Source organism: Notechis scutatus, chromosome 2 (assembly GCF_049901735.1).
Source record: "Notechis scutatus isolate UNSWTSFEM ecotype Mainland chromosome 2, rNotScu1.2, whole genome shotgun sequence".
Classification (NCBI taxonomy): Eukaryota; Metazoa; Chordata; class Lepidosauria; order Squamata; family Elapidae; genus Notechis; species Notechis scutatus.
The window spans coordinates 162,973,709-162,998,513 of record NC_142010.1 but is presented as its reverse complement, the minus strand read 5'-3'; the positions used below and the strand labels follow the sequence as shown (position 1 = coordinate 162,998,513).

Sequence of the window (24,805 nt, the reverse complement as noted above, 5' to 3'; positions counted from 1 at the left end):
AAACAATTTAAATAAATCTACACATTTGTACTAATCCCATTTGGAGGTGCAATGGTAGGAAGACAATAGAAAAAAATTGAGACATACCAGAGATGGGATGAAAGGAGCAAGAATTCCACCAACTCGGGAAAACATAGAACAGGTTCCCATTCCAACATTCCTTTAAGGAAACAAAACACAGTGATAGTCATGTGAAGGTTTCTCTTCCAATTTAGGGTTGGAGTTATACTTCTAAATCCAAGAAATCTAAGAATTCTTAGAAGTTTAAAATAATTATTTGAGGGCATGATTATTTTAAACATTTATGATAATTGTACCACTGGAAATCCCAGAGCTACACAAAGCTTTGAAAGCCTTGAGAGAAAGGGAAAAAATTCAACCAGCAATAATGTCAATGACATTTCAATTCAATTCAGAATAGAACTGGAAGAGACCTTGGAGGTCTTCTAGTACAGCCACCTGCTCAAGCAGGAGATCCTATACCATTTCAGACAAATGGCTGTCCAGTCTCTTCTTAAAAACCTCCAGTGATGAAGCACCCACAACTTCTGAAGGTAAACTGCTCCACTGGTTAATTGTCATCACCATTAGGAAGTTTCTCCTTAATTCCAGGTTGCATCTCTCCTTGATTCCCGCCCCCCACCAGCCCACAATCCATTGTTTCTTGTTCTGCCCTCTGGTGTTTTGGAAAATAAGTTGACCCCCTCTTCTTTATGATAGCCCCTCAAATTCTAGAATAGTGCTATCATATCACCCCTAGTCCTTCTTTTCTCTAGACTAGCCATACCCAAACCATCCAACTGTTCTTCATATGTTTCAGTCTCTAGGCCTTTAATCATCTTAGTTGCTCTTTTTCCAAAGTCTCAATATCTTTTTTGTAATGTGGTGACCAAAACTGGATGCAGTATTCCAGGTGTGGCCTTACTAAGGTTTTATAAATCATGTGATTTTGATTCTATGCCTCTTGTTTATACAACCATTATAGGGTCCACTATTCAAGTCTGTCAAGATCCTTTTGGATCCTGAGCTTGTCTTCTGGAGATTCCTGCCAGTTTAGTGTCATCTGCAATTTGGATGAGTTCCCCTTCTCTATTCCTTCACCTAAGTCATTTATGAAGATATTGACGAGTACTGGGCCTATTTAATTTTACATACATTTAAATTAAATTGGATTAAGTCATGAATTTAATTCTAAGCGGGATTGTTCTGGCCTTGTATAAATTCAAATAAAAAATAAGCAAGCAAGTTTGAAAATCAGGACCATTTTTTTTCTAGCCTGAAAATGTATTCTATTCCTTGACCCAAGATTACTTCAATTTAGCCTACATACACTCTAATTAGGTCAATACCTACTAAATATTTTAAACAGATTATTAGATACTAAAAAAAATACATCAGGCAAGTCCAAAATTTTGTCCAATGCCTAATTGATTATATATATTGTTTCTGAATTTAATCTCTAATTTCATTGTAGCTTTTTATAATCCAATTTTGTTTACCTTATATTTTCCTCTTATTTTCCGTTCGCCGCTGTCATACTCTTAAGCAAGGGCTCTTTCTTTCTGCTTCTCAGGGTTATTTTAAAAAAAGTTCAAGTTCTTTATTCTGGTTTACATGTAGCTCACCACTTCACTGCTCTAGCACATCCTTAGGTCCCAGCAGCTTTCTGTCTTCAGGGTAGCCATTAACTGCTGTTTCTCCCTGTCTTCCAGGAGAGTTAATACCTAGCCAGGGAGGGAAGATGCGGCTCCCCTCAAACCAGCTGGCGGTCTCCCCCTCTTCCCCCACCCCTCCGAGGTGGGTCAGATGGTTCCAGTCCCACAGGGACCCTTCCAACAAGCACAGATCAAAGCCGCACACAATTGCGGTCTCTGATCCGTCTTCAATGGAAACGCCACCGGAAATCCCAATGCTTGTGTGTTTTTAGGAGGTGGTGAATTTTGGCGGGTGGGGGGGGTGTTTGGGGATTGTCATTTGTGTGTGCATGTTGGATCTGGTCTGGATGTTATGTGAATTTCATTGTATGTATACTGTGTATATACATACAATGACAATAAAAAATTTAAATTCAAATAATATACAAGTTCTAATGAGCAAGAACTCTAATCTTGTTGATTTGCTATCCCTCTGCTGAATGCGAGACTCTAAGAATGGAGTTCTATCTCCACAAAAACAGAATGGATAAGTGATCACAGAGTTACATTGTTACTACAAACCAAACTTGACTTACCTGATAACGGTAGGATAGAGTTCTGATGTGTAAATATACACAATGTTAAAGGCTGAACTGATAGTCAGCTTTCCGAGTAAAGACAAAGAACGGTTGTTCACAACTGCAAATATTCCAGTAGCTGTTGGAACAAGAAATAATGACTTTTAGAATTATGTTGATCCCAGAATCAAATCAAATTTAGGCACCGTCCTTCATCTCTCCAGGTAGTTCCTATGCAAAGTACTCACACCACTGGTCCCATCTCTCTGCTGAGCTCCTGACATCTTCTTTATGGACTACTTTTATTTGTATTTATGTGATAGGCTACCATTGACAGAACTAAATAAAATCATATAACCTTAAAAACACACATAAATTTTTTTTGTTTAGTCAAGAAAAAAACATTTTATAATACTGTGTTTCCCCCAAAATAAGACCCGGTCTTATTTTCTTTTCACCTCCGAAATAAGCACCAGGACTTATTTTCAGGAGAAGTCTTAATTCTTTTTGCCCGATCCTTCAGGGCAGCTCAGGGTCCCAAAGAAGCCAAAAATGGCGCTTTGGCTCTGGCCTCTGCTGCTGCAAAAGGCATTGCTGGTGCTCTCTGATCATGCTCGAGGCCAGCAAGCAGCCACGGTTGGAGCCACAGCTGCAGCTTCTTCCTGCTTTAGCTTTGCCCTCAGCCAGGAGCAGGGTGTTTGTGACGAAATGGTGGGTGAATTCGCTTGCGAGGTATTCGCTGATAGCCTCCCAACTCTGGCAAATTTAGGAAATATTTTTACTGGAGAAAAGAAAGTGTGACTGCTGCCTGTCCTGTGTTTCCAGGCTATGAGATTCATAGTTCAGGGATAACCAGTGCACTCTTAGAGAGGTATATGTTGGGACCAGCTCCACATTAGATTATCTCTAGTTTCCATAATTAAATAAATCCTTTTACCTTTCTGTTGTGGAAGGAACATGACAAGGAGAGAGGCTAGTCCTCCTAGAAACAAAAACGCAGCAAGTGTCCGTTTACGGCCAAACCTGATAACCAGAAGGAAATGAAAACAAAAAAAAAGGCAACATGGGGAGAAAGTAACAAATGTACTTGATTTATATCCTGTCTTTTTTGTAAAAGGACCTCAGGATGGCATACATGTTTATTTAATTCCTATCCCATCTTTAGTTTGTACAACTTAAAATGGTATGTATAACGGTGCCACCTCCTATTGCCCCAGAAGAACCCAGTGAGAATGACTGGCCCAAAGCCACTTGGCAAGCTTCTGTGGCTGAGAATGATGGGTCTTGCTCCTGTTCCAACACCCTAACTACTACATCATAGTAATGCTTATAAATATATACTCTAAGCAGCTATATCTCTAAGGCAGAAAGTCTAACGGTATATATTCATGTAATGTCTTTCTCTTGCTTTTCAAATGGCAGCTGTTCTCAAAACAAGCCAAAAACATGAATGAGATACAGCTTAAAATAGCAGAAATCAACAGAAGTGAAAATCCCTCAAACAGTCTCTCTGGATTTAAATTTTAACATTCTTCATAAAAACCAAAATTCAGAATAATATTGATAAACTAGTTAAATTTTGATAAATTAGTAAAATTTCACTAATGTAGGTTTTAGTTAGCAACTCAGATCTTCTAAAATGAAGTAATATAATCAGAAAGACTTTCCATCAATTTTACGTACATGTGACTGCAATCCTGCTGGATCTTTTATATTTTACTAGCTTTCAGCCATACATGTTACACCATGCTGTCTTAGGCACTATTATATCATGATGCCATGAGATGAGGACAGTTTGAGGATCTATTGATTTTGGCATACCTGTGCTGATTTCTACTAATCACTACAGTGAACTACAGAAACTTTCCAGATAACGCATTTGCAGTTCTCACAATGATGCTTCATTTTCTTGTTAGATAAAATGTATTTTACACACCTTTCTATTTTACCAACATGTTTAGAAATATCATTAAAATAGGATAGAAACTCTTTTATAGCCTGTTGCATTAATTAGGCTTCATAACTAGAATTTCAGTTCACTAATATTCCCCAATCATTTATTCCAGTTGCCAAAATTTACAAAGAACACTGAAATGATGAAATGAGACAACTACAAAATATGGGTCTAGAAACTTGCACTATTGCAAGACTCATGTTCTTGATCTGTCCTAAAGAAGAGCCATTGGTAGTGCAGTAGTTAGAATGCAGTACTGCATGCTAATTCTGCTGACTGCCAGCTGCCTGAAATTTGACTGTTCGAATCTCACTGACTCAAGGTTGACTCAGCCTTCCATCCTTCCGAGGTGGGTAAAATGAGGACCCAGATGGTTGGGGGCAATATGCTGACTCTATAAATGGCTTAGAGAGGGCTGTAAAGCACTGTGAAGCGGTATATAAGTCTAAGTGCTATTGCTATTTTTATTTTTGGATAAGCATGTGCATATATTCACACATGAGGATTGAACATACAGGAAGACCTTGACTTACAACCATTCATTTACTAACCATTCAAAGTTACAACAGCACTGAAAAAGTGACTTATGACTATTTTTCACATTTTCAAGTATTGCAACATCCCCATAATCTTATGAACAAAATTCAGACACTTGACAACTGGCTCATATTTATGATGGTTGCAGTGTCACGGTGTCATGCAATCACCTTTTGTGACCTTCTGACAAGCAAAGTCAATGGGGAAGCCACTTAACAACTGTGTTACTATCTTAATATCTATGGTAAGAAAGATCATAAAATAGAGCAAAACTCAATAACTGACTTACTTAGCAACAGAAATTTTGGGCTCAATGCAGTCATAAGTTGAGGACTACCTGTATTAAACTGGAGAATGTGTATTTTCCTGCTCATTTCTTTTCAAAAAGGAAAGCCATGCCAATTATTTGGTGATGGGATCTTCAGTTGATACAAACTCAGGGGGTCTCCAAAAAGGGATGTGGGGGATGTATAGTCAATGGGATGTGCTTGGTCCATCTCATTATAAATAAAACCTGTCTTTCATGCTAAATGCATAAACTGAATGTGTAGAGATGCTTATATATGACCCCATGGATTCATGTTCTTGATCTGTCCTAAAGCAAATGCCTGCATAATCTATATGTAACATCTATTCAAAACTCACCATTTCTGGCTTATCAAATAGACACAGAGTGGGTATGCAGGAATCTCTATTAGACCAGAAAGAGCCAAATTAGCATAGATACTGCCACCAAGATCACCCACGTTGAGAGTAAGACCATAATAAACCAAGCTGCATACAAACCTAGAGGTGGCAAAAAACACATTTTAATCATAACACACTTTAATATCCTCTGTATAAAATAACTATAAACTTGAAAGCAAACAAATGTGTTATGCCTGACCATTTTCTACAATTTCCAGAAGACAGACAACTGGAGCCGCTGTGGTGCATTGATGAGAATGCAGTATTGCAGGCTGACTCTGCCCACTGCCAAGAGTTTGATTCTGTCCAGTTCAAGGTTGCCTCAGCCTTCCATCCTTCTGAGGTCGATAAAATGAGGACCCAGATTGTTGGGGACAATATATTGACATTGTAAACAGCTTTACAATTTTACATTGTAAAATGCTTTACAAACTGCTTTTTTTGGTCCTTGAGAGGCAGTTTGTTAGTGGTAACAATAGCAACAATATTCTCTACTATTCTTTTGGCTTGTGTTTTGTATTTGATCCTCCTATTTTGCTTTTAACAGTTTTGAACTGTTTATTCTATACTGATCTTTGAACAAAATAAAGTTTGGCTGACTAACTATAATATCATAATTAGGTACTAATGGTTAGTACCTAACCATTAGTACCTAATTATAGGTAACATCATGGTTAGCTGTTAGGCATGGCAAAGTAAAATGGTATAAAATAACCGTTTCACAGTATTTTATATACCGTATTTATCGCGTATAACACGCACTTTTTCCCCCTGAAAATAGGGGGCAAATGATGTGCGTGTTATACGCCGATATGTTAGAAGCCAGCCGGGCGAGTGCGAGCGGGGCAAGCGGAGGCCGGGCGGCGAGTGCGAGCGGAGGCAAGCGGAGGCAGAGCGGTGCAAGCGGAGGCCGGGCGGTGCGAGCAGAGGGCAAGCGGAGGCCGGGCGGTGCGAGCGAGAGGCCGGGCGGTGTGAGCGGAGGGCAGAGCAGCGGGCCGGGCGGTGCGAGCAGAGGGCAAGCGGAGGCCGGGCAGTGCGAGCGGAGGGCAAGCGGAGGCCGGGCGGTGCGAGCAGAGGGCAAGCGGAGGCCGGGCGGTGCGAGCAGAGGGCAAGCGGAGGCCGGGCGGTGCGAGCGGAGGCCGGGCGCTGCGGCGGAGGGCAAGCGGAGGCCGGGCGGTGCGAGCAGAGGGCAAGCGGAGGCCGGGCGGTGCGAGCAGAGGGCAAGCGGAGGCCGGGCGGTGCGAGCGGAGGCCGGGCGGTGCGAGCGGAGGGCAAGCGGAGGCCGGGCGGTGCGAGCGGAGGCCGGGCGGTGTTTTTATTTAGAAATTTAAATTTTTTTCCTGAAATTTCCCTCTTAAAATGAAGATGCGTGTTATACGCCTGTGCGTGTTATACGCCGATAAATACGGTATGTATAACTTTTCAGAATTTTGGAGTGTGTGTGTGTGTGTGTGTTTGTGTGTGTGTTTGTGTGGATGTGTAGTATATCATACCATCATATTTGTCATTTTCAATTGATCAGAGCCTTCTCTGTCAATATATGAAATGGCTCCATTTTGTGGCACTTAGGATTATATCTCATGTACACTCAAATCAATTTGACTTTAGATACCTGTCCTATCTTGAACATATATGCTAAGGATTGGCTCTGGGTGCACATTTAAGTTTAGGCATAGAAATGTAAAGGTTTTAGGAGGCAAATCCTCATCTTCTTCTCTACTCAAAACATAACATGACCCCAAAATCATACTGCTAAAATTCAGTACCAAAAATGATCAAATTTAGCAGTAAGCTGATTGGAAAGAAGGAGGTATTGTCATTGAGAATTTAAAAGGATTGATATGCCTCCAAAAGACCACCAGACTGCTTCTGTCTTGATTTGAAGTGTACTAATCTTATATGCAATAAGAAATAGCAAATTATGATGAATTACAATCTAATTAGCATTATTACACTTCAATGTTTTCCATGGCAACATGGCTGAAACAAAAATATTTACACAATAAATTACCATCTTTAGCATTGTCTACATTATATTCAAATCCACTCAGAAGTTTTGCCACAACTCTTTTCTTAAGTAAATGGTTTCAAACTAAGAACTACAGAGACAGTAAAAAAAAAACAATAAATTACAACAGTCCCCAAATCACTACATTATTTTATGACATATTTCAGTAAATAGAAAGCAGCACTTCCAAGATAATTTTCAAAAAGTGGTTTATATACCAGATGAACAGCATGACCAGAGTACGTCCCAAAAGGATCTTATTTCGGAATAGATCCATAATACTACAAGACTCCTTACAGCTCCATGCAGTTGGAAGTTTAAGTGAAAAAGTGCACTTGGGCTTGTAGTTTCTCTTTGCAATGAGGTAGAGAGAATCTTCAGCTTCATGGAGCCGACCTTGTGAATATAACCAACGAGGTGACTCAGGAATGCACCTAGAGGAAAAGAACCATTCATTGAGAGCACTAAAGATATTTTACTACTGAAAACTTCATGCTGGTGCACTTATTATGCACATATTTTAAACTAAAAGTAAGCAACATCTTATGAATAAACGTGAACAAATTTGCAAATATGCAGCACTTGAACTCCAGCATGCAACTGTTTTAAAACATTTAAAGAAATATGTTTAACATGCAAATCCAAATTTTGAACATTTCATGCAGTATGAAAGCAAGAAGACAGAAACATTGGATATTACCACAGTTTGTTCAAATATAATCAAACCATGGATGTAGCACAATTAATCTTCAGGGGGTTTTCAGATCTGCCTGAAGGGAGATCATTTTTATGAGTAGCTCTAGTAATAATATTTGTAAATTTTAGTTGTTTGATTTTTATGAATATTTACAAATTATTTTGTTCACTGTAAGCCACCTATAATTGTGAGAAAGGGTGACATACAAATGTTGATGCTCAGTTCAAAAAACATTTCAACAATATAGAAATGGTTGATCATAAATTTAACCATTCCTAATCAGAACTATCTCTTTTTCTTTATTTCATTCCCCCATTTAAGCAACTTTGTCAGGGTAATGATGATTTAATAGCTGACCAACTGCTGTAATGCTGTAAGGATGATGCAATGGTAGTGATGAGTCAGCAGGGTTATTTGACTACTACCACTTTAAGAGACTGTAATATAAGAGAGATCCTGTGAGGGCATATCTTTTTCTCCATGTGTGCTTCCGTAGCTGATTACTGATTGCTTTTTTTTTCAAGGTACTGTATCAAAGTACTTGTTTATATATATGCTTTGGTAGGGATAAAACCACTATATGTAAATACAAACCGGTGTGCTGTATTTGCTCCCCGGTTGTCTCACCTAGTCATACTGTGTACTCTGACAAATTTAAAGTTCAGACAGATTCAAAATTAAATAACAAATATATAGAATACATTTTTTCAAAAATTCTCCCAATAAAGTTTCCATTCTATTTACCAGGAGCTTTTATAAATTTAAACTTGAAGTAAGAAGAAATTAATTCATTTCTTCTGAATGCAAACTGCTTAAGTAAACTACTAGTTTTAATTCAAATGTTTAAATTTTATCCTTTCATTACTTTAAGAATGAAAAAGGGATGTAGGTTGCTGCTCTCAAACAAAGATAAGCAAATTTTTCTTTGGACTGAGCTTTGAAAAACAAAACAAAACAAATACTTGGAGGTTTTTAGAGTAATATAGCGTAGTGAGAAAAAGCTAAACTCGGATTTTGTTGGCTTCATTGACACATCCATGAAATTTTCTTGGCAGCATTACACAAGTAGTTCACCTTTGCCTTTTTCTGGGAAGTTATTTTCATTCAAGTTCAGATTCAGATATTTCCAGTTTCCCATCCAAGTACTTGGCTTAAACCTGTTTAGATTCTTTGGGGGGAGGCAACACACACAGAGAGACTAAGACACATACCGTCTTATTTAAGTTATTGCAAGAAGTGTTTGAGATGTGTTTGTGTATGTGCACATACTTCTGAAGGAAGTCTTTCTCCATCTCTTCTTTAAAGTCCTCCCCCCTCCCTTAGACTTTGGTGGATTTTTATCTTTTTTTTTTTACTGGTGGCCCCTTGGAGAGTGGAGAGAAATCCCTGACAATTGAAGATATGTAAAACCTGGGCCCTGAGTGTTTCAGGAGAGGATTAAACCCAACCCAAGCAGCAGAGTGGGAAGGGCAAAGGCTGGGGCTGTCAACTCATAAAGCATTCCTGGCCTGCTCTCCAGTTACCATAGAAAGGAGGGGAGGGGAGAACTGATGGAGTAGCTTGGTTGCTATGACCAGAAGCACATTCCACGCATACCTTTCTTCAGATTGTATTCCAGGTTATTACAGTCAGCCGGAGAGCCCTCGAAAGTGCTCTGTTGGAGAATGTGATTTATGACACACACTGGGAGGAGGGGAGAAACAGAGTCATAGGTGGGCAGTAAATTACGTGGGACAGAGCTAACTGCACTTGGGAAAGTGTCAACATGTTGCTCCTAATAAATAATTGGATTTCTTTTGAAACTTGGCTCAAGGATCATGAATTAATTAGGGCATCTGTTAGAACCCTGACAGGGGGCAAGCTTTGCCACTATAGAAAAGCCACCAGTGGGAGGGAAAAAGTGCTCCCACTTGCCACTTGCTGGGTGATTAGGTTGCTGTTTAATTGTGGCCGCTCAGAAAATGGCACCCACTTCTGGGACAAAGCCAAGTCCAGTGGCCCAGGGACACTGGGGAGGGGGGTGGCATGGCATGATTGGTAGCAGAGATGGGTGGATATAAGACATGTGGCCAGTGGAGGATAGGGGGAAAATGGAGTGGTGGCACTGCAGGGTCCCTGTGGTCCGTTGTAAGGACAAATGACTGTAGTCATTTCAGTCGTTATAATTTTGAAACAGGCTATGTAGCTTGGGAGGGGGGGCTGTTCTCACTTTGAATGGTGGTTAAGTAATCTCAGTTCTCTGTTGTATCTCAAGGCTTCAGATTCCTACCAGAACAGCTGGTATCTTATAAAATCTGGAAACAGAAACTAACTTGCATGAATCAAACTTGATATAACAAACAAATAAACAAAAAAAAGAGTAGATTCAACACAAGAACCTGTGAAGACAGGCTCACCCTAGACAGAGTTAATAGTAGCAGTGTTGCACATGGTACAGATAACCACCTCTTGGCTTTTGTTTCTAGATTCAAGACAGTATACTTTAGGAGTAACAGTGGAAACTATTTAAAAGGAGAATTATTAAGACAAAGAAATTAAGAAAATACGAAGAAAAGACCCAAAATTATCTTCAAGTATAGAGAAATTAGTATGGAAGAGACTGAAAAGACAAACAGCTATTCTTTTTATTCAGTGACAAATGCTTCCCATATTTTAGCAAAATAATGTAGGTATATAACTTACAGACAAAGGAGAAAGATTAGCACTCCCTCCAGATTAACCACCGCTGCTAATAATCTCCAGGAGCGAATGAGATATCCTAACAAAGCATATTGAGCAATTCCCACAGCAAAGAAGAGGCAACCAAGTGATCCTATTATAATGCAGACAGGGAAAAAGTATTATTGATTATTTTGTAGTGACTTCTAAAGTGATGCTTTAATAGACAAGCAGACAAGACTACGTGAACAAATATGCAGAGATAAAGAACATTCAAAACTCTGAAAAGTGGTAGATGCCATCCAAAAAGGCTGTTATAGGGATATTCCAACATTCAAAATGCTTGACATATACATAACATATTGTTGGGAGGGGGAGAGAAAATTATTTATTACAATATGAACCAAAGCAATTTAGATCTAATACAGAGTTTCTTTCTTAAAATCCTAAGCCACTGAACACTGGGCTTCCAGCCAACCAGACCAAGAGGCCAGACTGTAAGCTGGCAAAGGATTATAGGAGATAGCCAAGCTGCATGAAAAGTAAGAAATAATTAAATACATTTGCACAGGCAGGGAAAGCCCCTAGTTTTATATTAGCAATAATCACCCATATGCAGAATTTGAGGTTGGCACCTTCATCTTCCTTTCACCCTGATCTACATTCCTTCACTATGGTAAGAGTAACCCTTTTTTACATCCTGTCCTGACAATCTTTCACTTTGTTATCTGGCTTCTGCTCCTTTTCTCAGGGTCAGTTCAAAGGACAACCTGAAGGACATCCTGAACTCCAACAATTCATAAAATCATAGGGCTGGAAGAGACCTCGGAGGTCTTTTAGTCCAACCTCCTGCTCAGTGCAGTAGCCTTATACCATCCCAGCCAAATGGTTGTCCAGTCTATTTTTGAAAACCTTCAGTGATGGAAAAACCACAACCCCAGGAGACAAGCTATTCCACTGATGAATTGCTCTCTGTCAGAAAAATTCTCCTTACTTCTAAGTTGGATCTTTCTTTAACAAGTTTCCACCCACTACTTCTTGTCCTGCCCTCTGGTGCCCTTAGAGAATAAATCAATCCCCTATTCTTTGTGACAACCCTGATAGTACTGGAAGCTATCATTCCCCCCACCCCAATCCTTCTCTTCAATAGATATACCTAGCTCCCTCAACCATTCACCAAACAATTTTTGAACCAGACCCTTCATCATTTGTTGCACTTCTCTGCACACTTTCCTGGGTGTCAACATCTTGTTTTGCATCATGATGACCAGAACTGGAAGCAGTATTTGAAGTGTGGTCTCACCAGCGCAATGTAAAGTGGTACTATCACTTCTCATTGTCTTGAAACTATCCTTCTTTTGATGCAGCCTAGGATTACATTGGGTTTTTTGGAAGCTACAGCACACAGCTAGCTCATACTTAAGTGGTTTCTATTAGTACACCTAGATCCCTCTCACAGCAACTTATGTTGAGCCAGGTGCCGCCTATTCCAAACCTGGGGCTTTTTACAGCGGGTCTATGACAATTCGCCACAGCCAACTTTTCAGTGAACTCGCCACAGCCAACTTGCCATGGCCAACTTGTTGCGGTCAACTCACTGCGGGACAAGAGTTACACTGATATGAAAGAAATGGTAGAATAGAATCATTAAAGAAAGGATGCAAAAGGGTCAGAATGAAATGTGAATGACAAAAATTAAAATCTTTTTAAATTTATTTTAAATAGTTGCATTAAATTGTTTAATTGTCCTGCAGCGAGTTGTCCTGAGGCAAGTTGTCCCATGGTGAGCTGGCCATGGCAAGTTGCCTGCAGCAAGTTGTCCCGTTCCATTTTATGGCTCCCACGGTCACATATACACCTTTGGCTGTCCCTGTCCAGCCTGCATACTATAAGTCAATTGGAAATTAGAAATCAAATGTAAATAAGTATACATCATGCATACAATACAACAACATTGCTTTTTTTTTGGAGACTAATTTTTTTCAATTTACTGTATTCTTTATATGTCCTACATTTGTATATTAAACAGTCCCATTCAAGTCAAAAATTGATTTCCCACACACCTGAAAAACCAGTAGGCCAGGGATGGGGAACCTTTTACGGCTCACTCAGGAATTCTGGGAGTTGAAGTCCATATGTGATAAAAGAGCCAAGTTTCCCTACCCCTGACTTAGAATAAAAATCAGACCATAATTCAGAAAACCTATTTTTGAACTCCACAATGAATAGACAAACTAGAAAACAATTTGCCCAGGAAACTGACCATGATTCAAAAAGGAAGTGTATGACTCCCAAAGCAGAACAGTTTTTCTTTGAATTAGCTTTAGCTCCAATAGAATTTTCAATCCATATGCCAGTCAAGTCAATTCCAAATCTCTCTTCACTGTATCAGTTAATTCAACTCTCCCAAATCTCTCATTTTAAGGGAGTTGTTTTGTCCCAACCCATCTGTATAGAGCAGGCCTGTCAAACTGGCCACCCACAGACTGGATGCGTCATGTGCAAGCCACAGCCACTCTGGCTCCAAAAAGGCAAAAGATGTTGTGTTATGTCATGATATGTCATGTGACGCAATCGAGTTTAACACCTGTGGTATAGAATATGCAAGCAACCTAGAGCACCTTTCTTCTTCAATCTCTCTATATCTAAATCAGTCTCAATCCGTCATGATTCCAACTCCCTACCCACATTTTCAATCTCCCCACTTTTCTGTCATGATCCTGACCTCCTGTTTCCCATCCATTCCTTACAAGCTCATGGCCCAACCCACTCTATTTTCTGTCTTTTCTACATTTGTTTCAACAGAGATAGAAACAAACAAGCACTGATCCTTTTTCCCCTTACCAAGCAACAAAACATTTCATATTCAATCAGAATGAAAACAGCCAGCTGCACTGAAGGCCCAACTAGCAGGAGGAGGAACAGTACTATACAAACATTTTTGGCAATTTTTTAAAATTTAAAATTTTCAAAATTCAAAAATTTAAGCAACTTGTTATGTAGGACAGATAACATAGTTGTCAGGCTACAGAACTTTTCCCATTCAATCAACTAGAATGAACTTCTGAAAACGTATCAAAACGTATCAAAAAGGAATCCTTTATTGAGATGAGACAATTCACGTAGGGGTTAAAAGCAGCATCTAAGGTCTCTCAGGCATGCAGACATAGATAAGGGAGTTTAAAACCCCTCCCCTTATCTTGATGTGTATTTAGTAAAACAAAGAGCCAACATGTTTGTTCCCCCCCACCCCCTTTTTAGAACGATCTTTTTCAGAGTTTCCCAGGACACATCTCACTATGGAATTTTTATGGTCTCTTCATCTCCTGGCTGTCTCTCTCAGAGGTGATAGATTCCAGCCATCTGGGTTTTGTATCATGTGTAGGTTATACAAATTCGATATAAGATTTATTGTATATTCAGGTTACATCAAGAAGGATTTCTTTATCAGTCTCCCTCCCCTTTCTTCTTCCATTGAAGAAATGACAGATACACAGATCTGACATCAGTATCCACAGATATATTGGCATAGAGGACAACCAGAATGAACTAATTAAATAAGATAAACACTTAAACCATGATTATAGATATTTGCTTTTATACTCAATAATTAAGAATAATTTGCCATTAACAGACAGAAACGAGTGGGTAAAATTATAATTTTACACCAAACTGATGCCTGACATGTTCTGAAAATTCAAACATCTCTTGAGAAGTAAGAATTAGGAGGATACACATAGGTTTTAAGATAAATCTATTAGAAAAATAATGTAATATATTATAGTTTCATTGCAGACTTATTAACATCATTAACATATTTTATTTTTTAAATTAAATAAAAATATCTTAATTTAAAATAGTCAAAGAACTACATCATAAAATATATTTTAGGAGAAATATAACTAGTCATTTCTAATAATTTATTATTGTATAGTTTCTGTTCTTAGTAGATACTCCAACTTCAGAACTACGTTTCAAAATGTTCTCAAGATGAAATTTAACCACACTAAAATTAGACTGCCACACTAAGGGAAAAGGTGGACTTCTACATAACAAGAATTTTTAAAAACGGGGAAAAAAGAAACAAAAAAAGCCAGTTCTCAAAAAATAAATAACAATCTCAAAATAAAGTACAACCTATCTGATTCTTCCAAATATATTACCGTAAACATTTATTATGGACTGAGCTCATATGGGATTCTTCAAAAAAGCAGGGCTCAGGCTCCTAGGATTAAAGTACTAGGAGACAGGAGGAAGGAAGAAAATGGAAGACAATTAAGAAAAGAATTGGAGCAGATAGCTTAAAGTCAAGATTAAAGATTAAGATCAAAAACAGAACAAAGGCGGGTGTGAAAAATGCAATGAGAACAGCAGTGGGTATAAGTTAAGACAGAAACAGAAATAAGCCTCAGAGATGGGAAGGAACATGCACCTTCAGAGAAAATGAAAACAGAATGGCCCACATAGAACTTTACTACATTTAACTTAAACCAAATCTGCCATTCCCAAATAGCACTTTGGCAAATCTGCTATAGCGATGGGTAGAATCATACAGTATTTATTACATGCAGATGTTACGTGTGGTCCTTGTTTAACGACCACGGTTCAGCAATTGTTCAAATTTATGACAGCACTGAATAAGAGATAGTTCTCAGAATTTTGGCAAACAAAGCATGCCAGAGTTATGTGATTGCAATTTGCAATCTTCCTACTGGCTTCCCACAAACAAAGTCAAAAGGGAAGCTAGGGTCACATGAAGTCCTTGCTTAATGACGCATAAGCATCTCACTTAATGACCACAACTAGAACTGCTAAAATGTCTGTTAATAAATGGTACAATTAGGTGGACGATATACATTACCACCTTGGCAGTGAGGGAGCTCTCTAATGAAAGTGATGGAGACAGAAACATAAGCTTCTAGATTGGATCACCCTCATTGGCAAAAGGGCAGGAAGAAGAAAACAGCAAGACTCTACAGAGACACAGAGTATTCAATAGGGAAGGAAATGAAAGAGCTCTCAGTCAAGAACTCCAAGAAGAAGAGTGAAATATGGAAAATGAGATACATGGTTATGATCAGAAAAATCAAAGAAAAACCTTATACTAAGGTATGGATACATGAACAATCACACATCTATAATAAAGGCAAATGGAAAGACTATACTGAAACATTTACAAGCAGGATTCAAGAATAATAAGACCATCTGAAGAGAAAATCTATTCAGAAACCAACTCCACTAGATAGTAAGGGGACAAACCAGGTGTCAAAAAGGGAAATGCCAGGTATAAATTAAATGCCCATTGAGTTATTTAAAACTGCAAGAAAGATGGCAATTAAAGTATTAACTATTCAAATTCAACAAATATAGAGCCCAACTAATCTGTTCTGAAGAGGTACTGACTATTCTTCTGAAGGCAATGATTAGCAAGCATAAACTCACATACTTTGAGTGTGTCATGTAAACAGATGGTGTACTAGAAAAAAGTTTGGCAAATTTGAGATTAGAAGATGTGGACAATGGTTCAGGTAGATAGATGTAGATCAAGGATATCAAACTGGCGGCCTGCGGGCCGGAAGTCCTGCAGGCTGGATGCGTTACGTGCAGGCCACGCCCACCCCAGCTCCGTGAAGGGAAATTTTTTTGCAAAACGTCACGTGAAGGCAATGTGACACCACGAGACTGACACCCATGATGTACATACTGTAGATTGGATCAGAGGTATCACTGATGGATGAGCTGCAGATTATCACTCAGAATAGGATGAATAGAATATGAAGCATTATCTATATTGTTACCAGGAATTGAGCTTGACTCGATGGCACCTGACTAAAAGTACATGTATATTTGAAGGATTTTTTTTAAAAAAATCACAAACTATTTACAGACTGAGAGAAGCTAAAGCTAATCATATCTCATACAGGTCATTCCTGGGCCCAGCAATACAGTATCAGACAATTTCCATCCAATCTCCAACTTCCTTTTTGGGGGAAGGTTGCTGAGAAGGCAACCTACTTGCAACTCTAAGGGCTCTAGAGGAAGGGAGTTATCAGGAACCACTGCAGTCAGATTTCACATCAAGATAAGAACTAAGAGGGCACAGGACACCTTCATGGATAACCTCTGGAAGACCCTGAATGGGGCAGTGTATCAATTCTGGTCATCCTGATACCTCAATGCTTTTAATAGCATTGTTCATGGTAGTTGGATCAGTTCAGTGGGCTGGGAGCAGGAAATCATGGTTCTCCAGTGATTCTCCTCTTTTTGGAGGTGGATCCCAGTCAGTGTAGGAGGAAGACAAAGATCCAGTCATAGGCCTCTGCTTTGTAGATACCACAGGCTCAAACTCACTCCCAGCTCTTATTTAACATCTATATAAAGCTTCTGGGTGAGGATATCCATCAGCCCAGAATCAAACAACATGATGACACAAGTATGAAATTAACATTATAGACAAACTACTTGCTAATTTCTTAACATGAGAAATAGCTTTTAAGTATTACTGAACTATCTTGAATATTTGCTACAAGAGTAAATCTGAAAGATCTAACCATTAAATTTGTACCTGCCAATGCCCAATAAGCAGTTCCCAAACATTCATTCAACAGGACAAAAGCAACCAGTGACATTCCACCATTCATTACTCCAACCAAGAAACGAGAGACTGCAAAAAACTCATATGTAGGAGAAAATCCATTAGCAACAGCAAATACAACGTCAAGGCCAAAACCTAGAAGAGAAAGAAAAAAAATCATTTAGAACTATTTGATAAGTGTTTAATGCTGGTTTTATTGCCCACCCCCCAAATCAAGCATGCTTATAAAACAAAATTCTTTAGTATTAAAATGTATTGAGTTACTCAAAAACAGTGAATTACTAATCTCAGTTCTGAATGAAAGTATATTGTTTCAGATTAACTTTTAAGAAAATTCACATGACCCACTTTGTGGAAAAAGAAGAAAAAAACTTTAAAGACCACATTTGATTAAAACTAAAAATGTTTGATGTTTAGAAGTGTTTTAAATACCTTTTGATTGAACTATGAAGCCAAATATAATTATACAATCAATATTTATCTCCTGTCTTATACAGGTAATCCTTGATTTGCCATGTTTGGGATCGTAATATCTGTTGCTAATGCAGCTGTAAAATGTAACATCACATGACCATATCACACAGCAACAGCAATCCCAGCACTCCTCGTTGCCATCATTAAACAAATTCTACTAGTCATTAGGTGAGGACTCACTGCAATCAAAGCCATCCTGGGCTAGTTTCCTCCTAGTCAAAGCCTTGGCTTTTCTAAGGTAAGAGACTGACTCCCCTTTAACTCTCCCCAATTGTCTATTCCCCCCCATCTCTGTCCTTTCGGTTGCTCTGCACCCTGCCTTGTAGAATGGCAAGAGCTACAGAACCATGCAGCTTTGCACTGGTGGAGTTGAGATGGCTGCTTACAACGTGAGGTTTGAGGCAGCATTTCTCAGCAGCAGTGGTGGCAATGGGGTTGTAATAGAGGTTTGGGGGCAGTGGCAGCCAGACAAGACTGGTGAATGACCCAGGCCTCAACTTCAACCCCAACCTTAACACTGATGCCAAGGAGTGTCACTATGCAAGGTGGCAAAAAAGGCATAGATGTGAAGATAAGCAGGTGGGCAAAGTTGTAGCACTTCTGCGGTTATAGTGTGGATGGGCTGCCAAGTGGCTGAATGTTGATCATATGAACAATGGAAGTGCTGCAAAGCCATAGTTTCAGTCATAAATCTCTTTGTTCAGAGTCACCATAATTTTGAATGGTCATTAACCAAGGACTATCTAGAGTGATTTCCATTTCTACACATTAGAAATCACTCATTTGATCTGAGCTGGATACTCCTGAGTAACAATATTTATAGAATCATACGACTGGAAGGGATCTTGGAGGTCTTCAAGTTCAGCCCCCTGCCCATGGCAGGAGATCTTATATCATCCTAAACAAATGGCTGTTCAATTTTTTTCTTGAAGACCTCCAGGGACAGCGCACCCACAACTCTGGGAGACAAGATGTTCCATTGGTTAATTGTTCTCACTGTAAGAAAGTTTCTTCTTAGTCCCAGATTGGATCTCTGTTTAACAAGCTTCAACCCATTGCTTGTGTTCTGCCCTCAGGTACTTTGGAGAATAAATTGACCTCCACTTCTCTGTGGCAGCCCCTCATGTGCGGTAATAGAGCTATCATGTCACCCCTAATTCTTCATTAGTTGGACAGACCTAGTTTCTTTAATCATTCCATGTACAATTTATCCCACAGACCCCCTTAGTTGCTCTTCTCTGCATTCTTTCTAGGGTCTCAGCATCTTTTTTAATAGCATGGTGACCAGAATTGGACATAGTATTCCAAGTGTGGCTATACTAGTACAGCATAAAGTAGTACTATCATGTCTTGTGATCTTCATGCTATTCCTCTATTGATGCAGCCTGTGACTACATTGGCTTTTTTGGTAGTTGTAGCACACTGCTGGCTCATACTAAAGTGTGCTCCATTAGGATACCTCATTTCTAGCTGTAGGTATTACTAGGTATATTACTCAGTAGGACATTATGTGCTTTCTAGTTCTGAGGCAGCAACTGTTTTTCTGTGATGGCTGAAAAAATTAGTTATCATCAATTGGTGGGAATAGTCAATTGGTGGGAATAGCTACACTTATTGCTTCTTCCACAAACACACGTCAGAGGAAAGTCCCCTCCCTTCCATATGCAAGAGGGTGGAATAAAGAATAGTAAATTGTGCAACAAGCAGATTAAATTTAGCTACCTGAGGATTAACTCAGCTTTCTTGGTCATCATATTTTCCAAGGATTAAACAAAGAAGACTAACATCTGCCAACATCTAGAAACGAGTAAAGTAATAACTAGAAGTCAGCATGGGTTTGTTAGAAACAGATCATGCCAAACCAATCTTATCTCATTCTTCAACACAGTGACTAAATTAGTAGAGCAGAAAAATACGGTGGACACAATATACTTAGACTTCAGCAAGGCATTTGACAAAGTAGACCACAACCTACTTCTTGGTAAGCTAGAAAAAAGTGGAATAGATAGCATCACCACCAGATGAATTTGTAACTGGCTAACAAACCATACTAATGTACCTAGTCCTTAATGGTACACATCTACATGGAGGGAAGTAAGCAGTGGAGTACCAGAAGGTTCCGTCTTAGGCCCAGTACTCTTCAATATCTTCATAAATGACTTCAATGAAAGAATAGAAGGGGAACTTACCAAATTTGTGGATGATACTAAGCTGGCAGGAATAGCCAACACCTTAGATGATGTTGGCTATTGAACTTGAACATGGGGCTCTATCTAACAAAATGAAATTCAATGTAAAGAAAAGTAAAGTCTTACCTTAGGCAAGAAAAATCAAAAGTACACATATAGACTAGGTGAAACCAAGCTTAATAGCAGTAACTGTGAGAGAGATCTTGGAGTCTTAGTCGAGGACCAATTAAACATGAGCCAAGACTTGATCGGCAGCATCCAAAAAAACAACAACACAATCCTTAGTTGCATTAACAGAGGGATACAATCAAGATCAAGTGAGGTATTAATATCACTCTATAAAGCCTTAATAAGGCCACTCTTATAAAGCCTTAGTGCAGTAAACACTGCATGCAGTTTTGACCCCCGCACAATAGAAAAGATGTTGAGACTCTAGAAAGAATTCAGAGAATCGTCCAGGGGACTGGAGGCTAAAACATATGATGAATGGTTGTAGATGCTAGTCTAGTGAAGAGAAGGACCAGGGGAGACATGATAGCAGTTGTTCCATTATTTGAGACTCTCTGTTAATCTGTTAAAAAAACATTTTCTACTAAATTCTAACACAACTTACCCGTAAGAAAGACTTTTTTCCTCCCAAAATGATCTGATAGTTGTCCAAAAGTAATTACTCCAACAAACACACCACCGAAGAAACATGAACTGGCAACACTGATCTTATATGAAGTATTGCCAATTAAAAACCACTATGGACAGAAAAGAGAATTTTAGGTAGAATCTAATGGAACTTATCAGAAATACAGAATCTTTCAACAAAACCATTTTCAAAACTAATCTTCCATCTTTCATTTTTCAGATATTCTATTTGGCAGATGGGTATCTAAGAACAATAGAAAAGAGCAGGTTGACATTCCTGATGCAAACTGAAATAGATCTGAATTATTTATCACATCAAGTTTCATTCAATATCCTCACTTGAATTCTTATGCTCAAACACAGAGCCATTAAGAAAGCAAACTTCCTTTTAAACGCTGGCCTGCAAACTTGAGAGTCAGATTCAAATGAAGCTCCAGGGCTTGGGAAAATCCAAAGGTCCTTCTTAAGGTTTCTTAAATTTGCTAGATTTTAGGGTAATCTTTTTGATTTTCTAGAATTGACTATAAATAATCAGATTATCTAGAAACCATCAGATTAAATGAATACTCTCCCCATAAAAGAGATTAGAAGTTGATGTTTCTCAGTGAATAAAGTAATTTTTATAACTGCATTTATAGATGCTTTCATTCTTTCTATTTTTCAAGGCCTTTTAAAGCTAAATTTAATACCAAAAACATTCATCAAAAACTATTGATTTGATATCAAACTACTTTTATGTACTTCTGCTGCAAAACAATAACTTTTCAAACTTGTTGATCAAAGCTGTACATAGAAATCTTGGAGTACTATTAGTCTCATATCAATGAGGAGGCAATTCTATTTCTGCTCTGATACCAAGAGACTGACATCCGACTTAATAGCTGACTTTTAGAGTGAATCTAGGACAACTTACTGCAGCCAATTCACCAGCAGCAGCTCACTACCAAATTGCCTCTGTCAATTCCTGCAGGACAACTCCACACAGCAAACTTGCCATGAGGTGATAGTCAGGGGCATCCCATTTTCACACTGGCACCAGACATGGGATGTGCTGGAGGTTCTATGTTTTCAAGAGTGCGTTCCTGATAGCGGTTATCTGGCTTGAACAATAATTAGTGAAACAGATTTTATAATTATAACAAAAGCAATATCCATATACTGGAAATGCATTACAGGGATAGGCAAAATCTAGTACCCATGTTTGCCGGAAAATAAGACCCTGTCTTATTTTCTTTTGCCCTCCGAAATAAGCGCCAGGGCTTTTTCAGACAGTCCTTTCTTCCATCCTTCACTAAGTTTCTATCTATTGACGGCTCAGTCACCATTCTAGGACATTTTAGTTGCCTCTAAAACAAGGTTCATGTTACTATTTAATTTGAATTTTGTCCAAAAGCTCATCATTGCTGCTTATGACTTCCAAGTTGTAATACTAAAGTTATAGTATTCAGCCTTTCCATATAAATTATGCTTCATACCTCAGAGGCTATTGATGTAAAATTTGTGTTAAAATGTACGTATTTATGAAGGTCATTCCAATTGGCTGTTAGGAGCCACTTTCTAAAGTTGCTTTCTTCAATAGTTGTGTCATTACTATGGCTACGATTAGTTAATATTCCTTCCCAGTGATAAGGTGGTATTGCTCCTACTAATGCAATGAGGACTGCTTCAGTGGCTACATAGAGCTGAAACAAGAAAAACAACAACATCAAGATCAATGCCAGATAAACAGACAACATTCAAAGCATTCAAAAATTGAAGAGCCAGTTTGGTCTAGCAGCTAAGCCACCAGGCTTGAAAGGAGAAGATCACAAGTTCAAATCCTGCCTTAGTCATGAAAGCCAGGTGGGTGACTTTGGGCCAATTACTCTCTCTCAGCCCATCTCACAAGATTGTTGTTGTGGGAAAAATAGGAGGATGGATATGTTCATCACTTTGAGTTATTTGTAAACATAATAAAGGCAGGATACAAGCAGCATGGTGACCTTGTTGTAAAGATGCTCACCTCCCACTTGGAAGGTTGAGAGTTCAAGCCTAGGTAGCAGCAGATATTTCTCGCCTAGGGCGCAAAGAAAAAATATCTGCTGCAAACTCCACATGGCTTCAGGGGAGGGTGTCAAACTCACATCATCACGGCAGCGTCACATGACGTATTGGGACTTTCTCCCGCTTTGCTAAACCAGGCATAGGTGTGGCCAGCATGTGACACATCTGGCCCACGGGCCGGGAGTTGGACAGTCCTGCTCAGGACATCTGGCAAGTAAACGCTCAGCTTCATCCAGTTGTCCCAACTCTACCCCAAATTAAGGGATTGCAGGTTTGTAAAAAATGAGTTTTAATAAAGGCAGGAAAAAAACAAATAATAACAAATATCTTAAGAGTCAAAAGGGTGAGTTTTTTTTACCTCTTGGATTATACGGGAACTACCAAATCAAACTCTTTGGATGCTTCAGTTACAACTTGTTCACACTAAGATATGACTGAGTCTTTGCCTGCCCAAGAAACTGTTATAAAATCTGATCAAACAAGAAAGCCTTTCATTAATCATATTCCCAGCTTGAGTGAAATAGAAAAATCTGATAATTCAGACTTCCTGATCTACTTGCACTATTAAAGAAAATATACAGTGAATTGACAAAGTGATTCAATGTAAAGTTGAAAAGTCTTTATTCAATAAACACACAATGTTAACCAACCAATGACTCATATACTGTATTTTAAACCATTTGCACACAAAATATGACTATTAATATTTTCAGTCATGTCCTTGGCCATTAGACAGTCCAAATAGATGTTGCCAACTATCATAGCTACGCCTGATACTCAGATCAAATGATCCTCCTAGGACATCTTCCCTAACAAATTAGGTCTGATAAATTGAAAGGAAAATAGTAAGATATATACTTCTGGAATCCCATGACATTTGCTTGGGCTGAGAGACTAAACCCAAACCAAAGTCATGGCTAGAACAAACTGTCCTATTGAAAATCTTTGCTCCCATCCTCAGATTCTAAACTGAAAATCCAAAAGGTAGTGGAGTTGGTAACGAGCCTGGCAGCTGCCACCCAATTTACCAGTTTCAAAGTAGAAAAGCTGATCACTTGAGATATGCTGAAACAGGGTGCGGATCTCCTAAACTCTGCTGAAAATGTTATTTACCCTGGTAACGAAACGCTGGGAAACCAACCCACAAGCTCGGAGAACGAACCTTTACCCTACACCCGAGCTGCAGATATTCGGCACGATTGCACATGCCGAACGCCTTAGATATAAAATCTACATTTCGCACCGATTTGTAAACTTGTGTAGTCTGCCTAAATTCTCCTCCCAGTTAATACATAACAGGGCTAGGCGTCTCATTTAAAACAGACGGCACACCCTTTCACCACCACCTTGCTCTGTTAGTCGCCCCTTAAATTCCCTGCATTCTTCTTGTGGGTTTTGTACGTGGATCTCACGCCACCAGGACATAAGAAAAGGTTCTTTCCTGACGTAAATCGCACCGCGCTGCGAACCGCGCCCTACCCAGGGCCAAAAGCGTTTCTTTCCCGATGGGTCATACGAGCACGCCAGCCCTCGCGGCAAGAGACGCCCCTCAGGAGTCTTTCTCACCTGCAGCAGCGCGGCCAGCAAGAAGCAAAGCCACACCTGGAAGGGGCCCATCTGGCCCACCAGAGAGAAGGCCTCTTCCACCTCCATGGTGATACTCGCGAGGTGGCGGCCTTCCTCCTCCTCCTCTCGGGTCGCGCATCCCCTTCCCCAGAAAACTCTCTTCCTAAGACAAAGCGAAGCAGCGCGAACAGAAGAATCAACGCACAAGAAGCAGAGAGCAGAAGGACGTATGCGTAGGAAGGGATTCCGGCTTCCGCTCTAGGAAAACCATTCAGCTGAGTAAGAGATTTCCGGGTTGTGTCGGATGTCGCCTTTGTCCGACGGGATAGGTGCTCGTTTGAGAAGGTGTAACTGCGGTTGGCCATTAGGGGTCGCTCGTCTCCGCTCTTTCAGATTCTCCTTAAAACTGCGCCTTCGCGGTATGAGAAATAAGGTTCATGATGCAAAGTGGTTTGTAAACTAAGCAAATGAAGTCGACTTAGAGGTCCGGGAAAACGTAAAACACACGGCTAATAAGGCTATTTAGCCGAGGCCCAGAGAAAGAATTGA

At 39.3% G+C, this 24,805-nt stretch overlaps 1 protein-coding gene across 2 annotated transcripts in view; it reads right to left on the bottom strand.

Moving 5' to 3' along the window:
* The window catches only part of SLC22A15 (solute carrier family 22 member 15), a 33,155-nt gene extending 8,597 nt beyond the window's left edge, over positions 1-24,558 (bottom strand). Inside the window, exons 1-10 of one of the 2 annotated variants that reach the window (XM_087957153.1) lie at positions 24,257-24,558; positions 22,123-22,329; positions 20,625-20,757; positions 17,319-17,483; positions 10,778-10,907; positions 7,617-7,832; positions 5,349-5,489; positions 3,150-3,235; positions 2,231-2,351; positions 88-160 (exon numbers count right to left, since the gene is read on the bottom strand). In XM_087957153.1, coding sequence (XP_087813279.1) covers positions 88-160; positions 2,231-2,351; positions 3,150-3,235; positions 5,349-5,489; positions 7,617-7,832; positions 10,778-10,907; positions 17,319-17,483; positions 20,625-20,757; positions 22,123-22,329; positions 24,257-24,343 — 1,359 coding nt within the window. In that variant the 5' untranslated portion in view covers positions 24,344-24,558. The remainder of the gene's footprint in view (positions 1-87; positions 161-2,230; positions 2,352-3,149; positions 3,236-5,348; positions 5,490-7,616; positions 7,833-10,777; positions 10,908-17,318; positions 17,484-20,624; positions 20,758-22,122; positions 22,330-24,256) is intronic. The other variant, XM_087957154.1, reaches the window with a different exon arrangement.
* Positions 24,559-24,805: the final 247 nt, after the last annotated feature.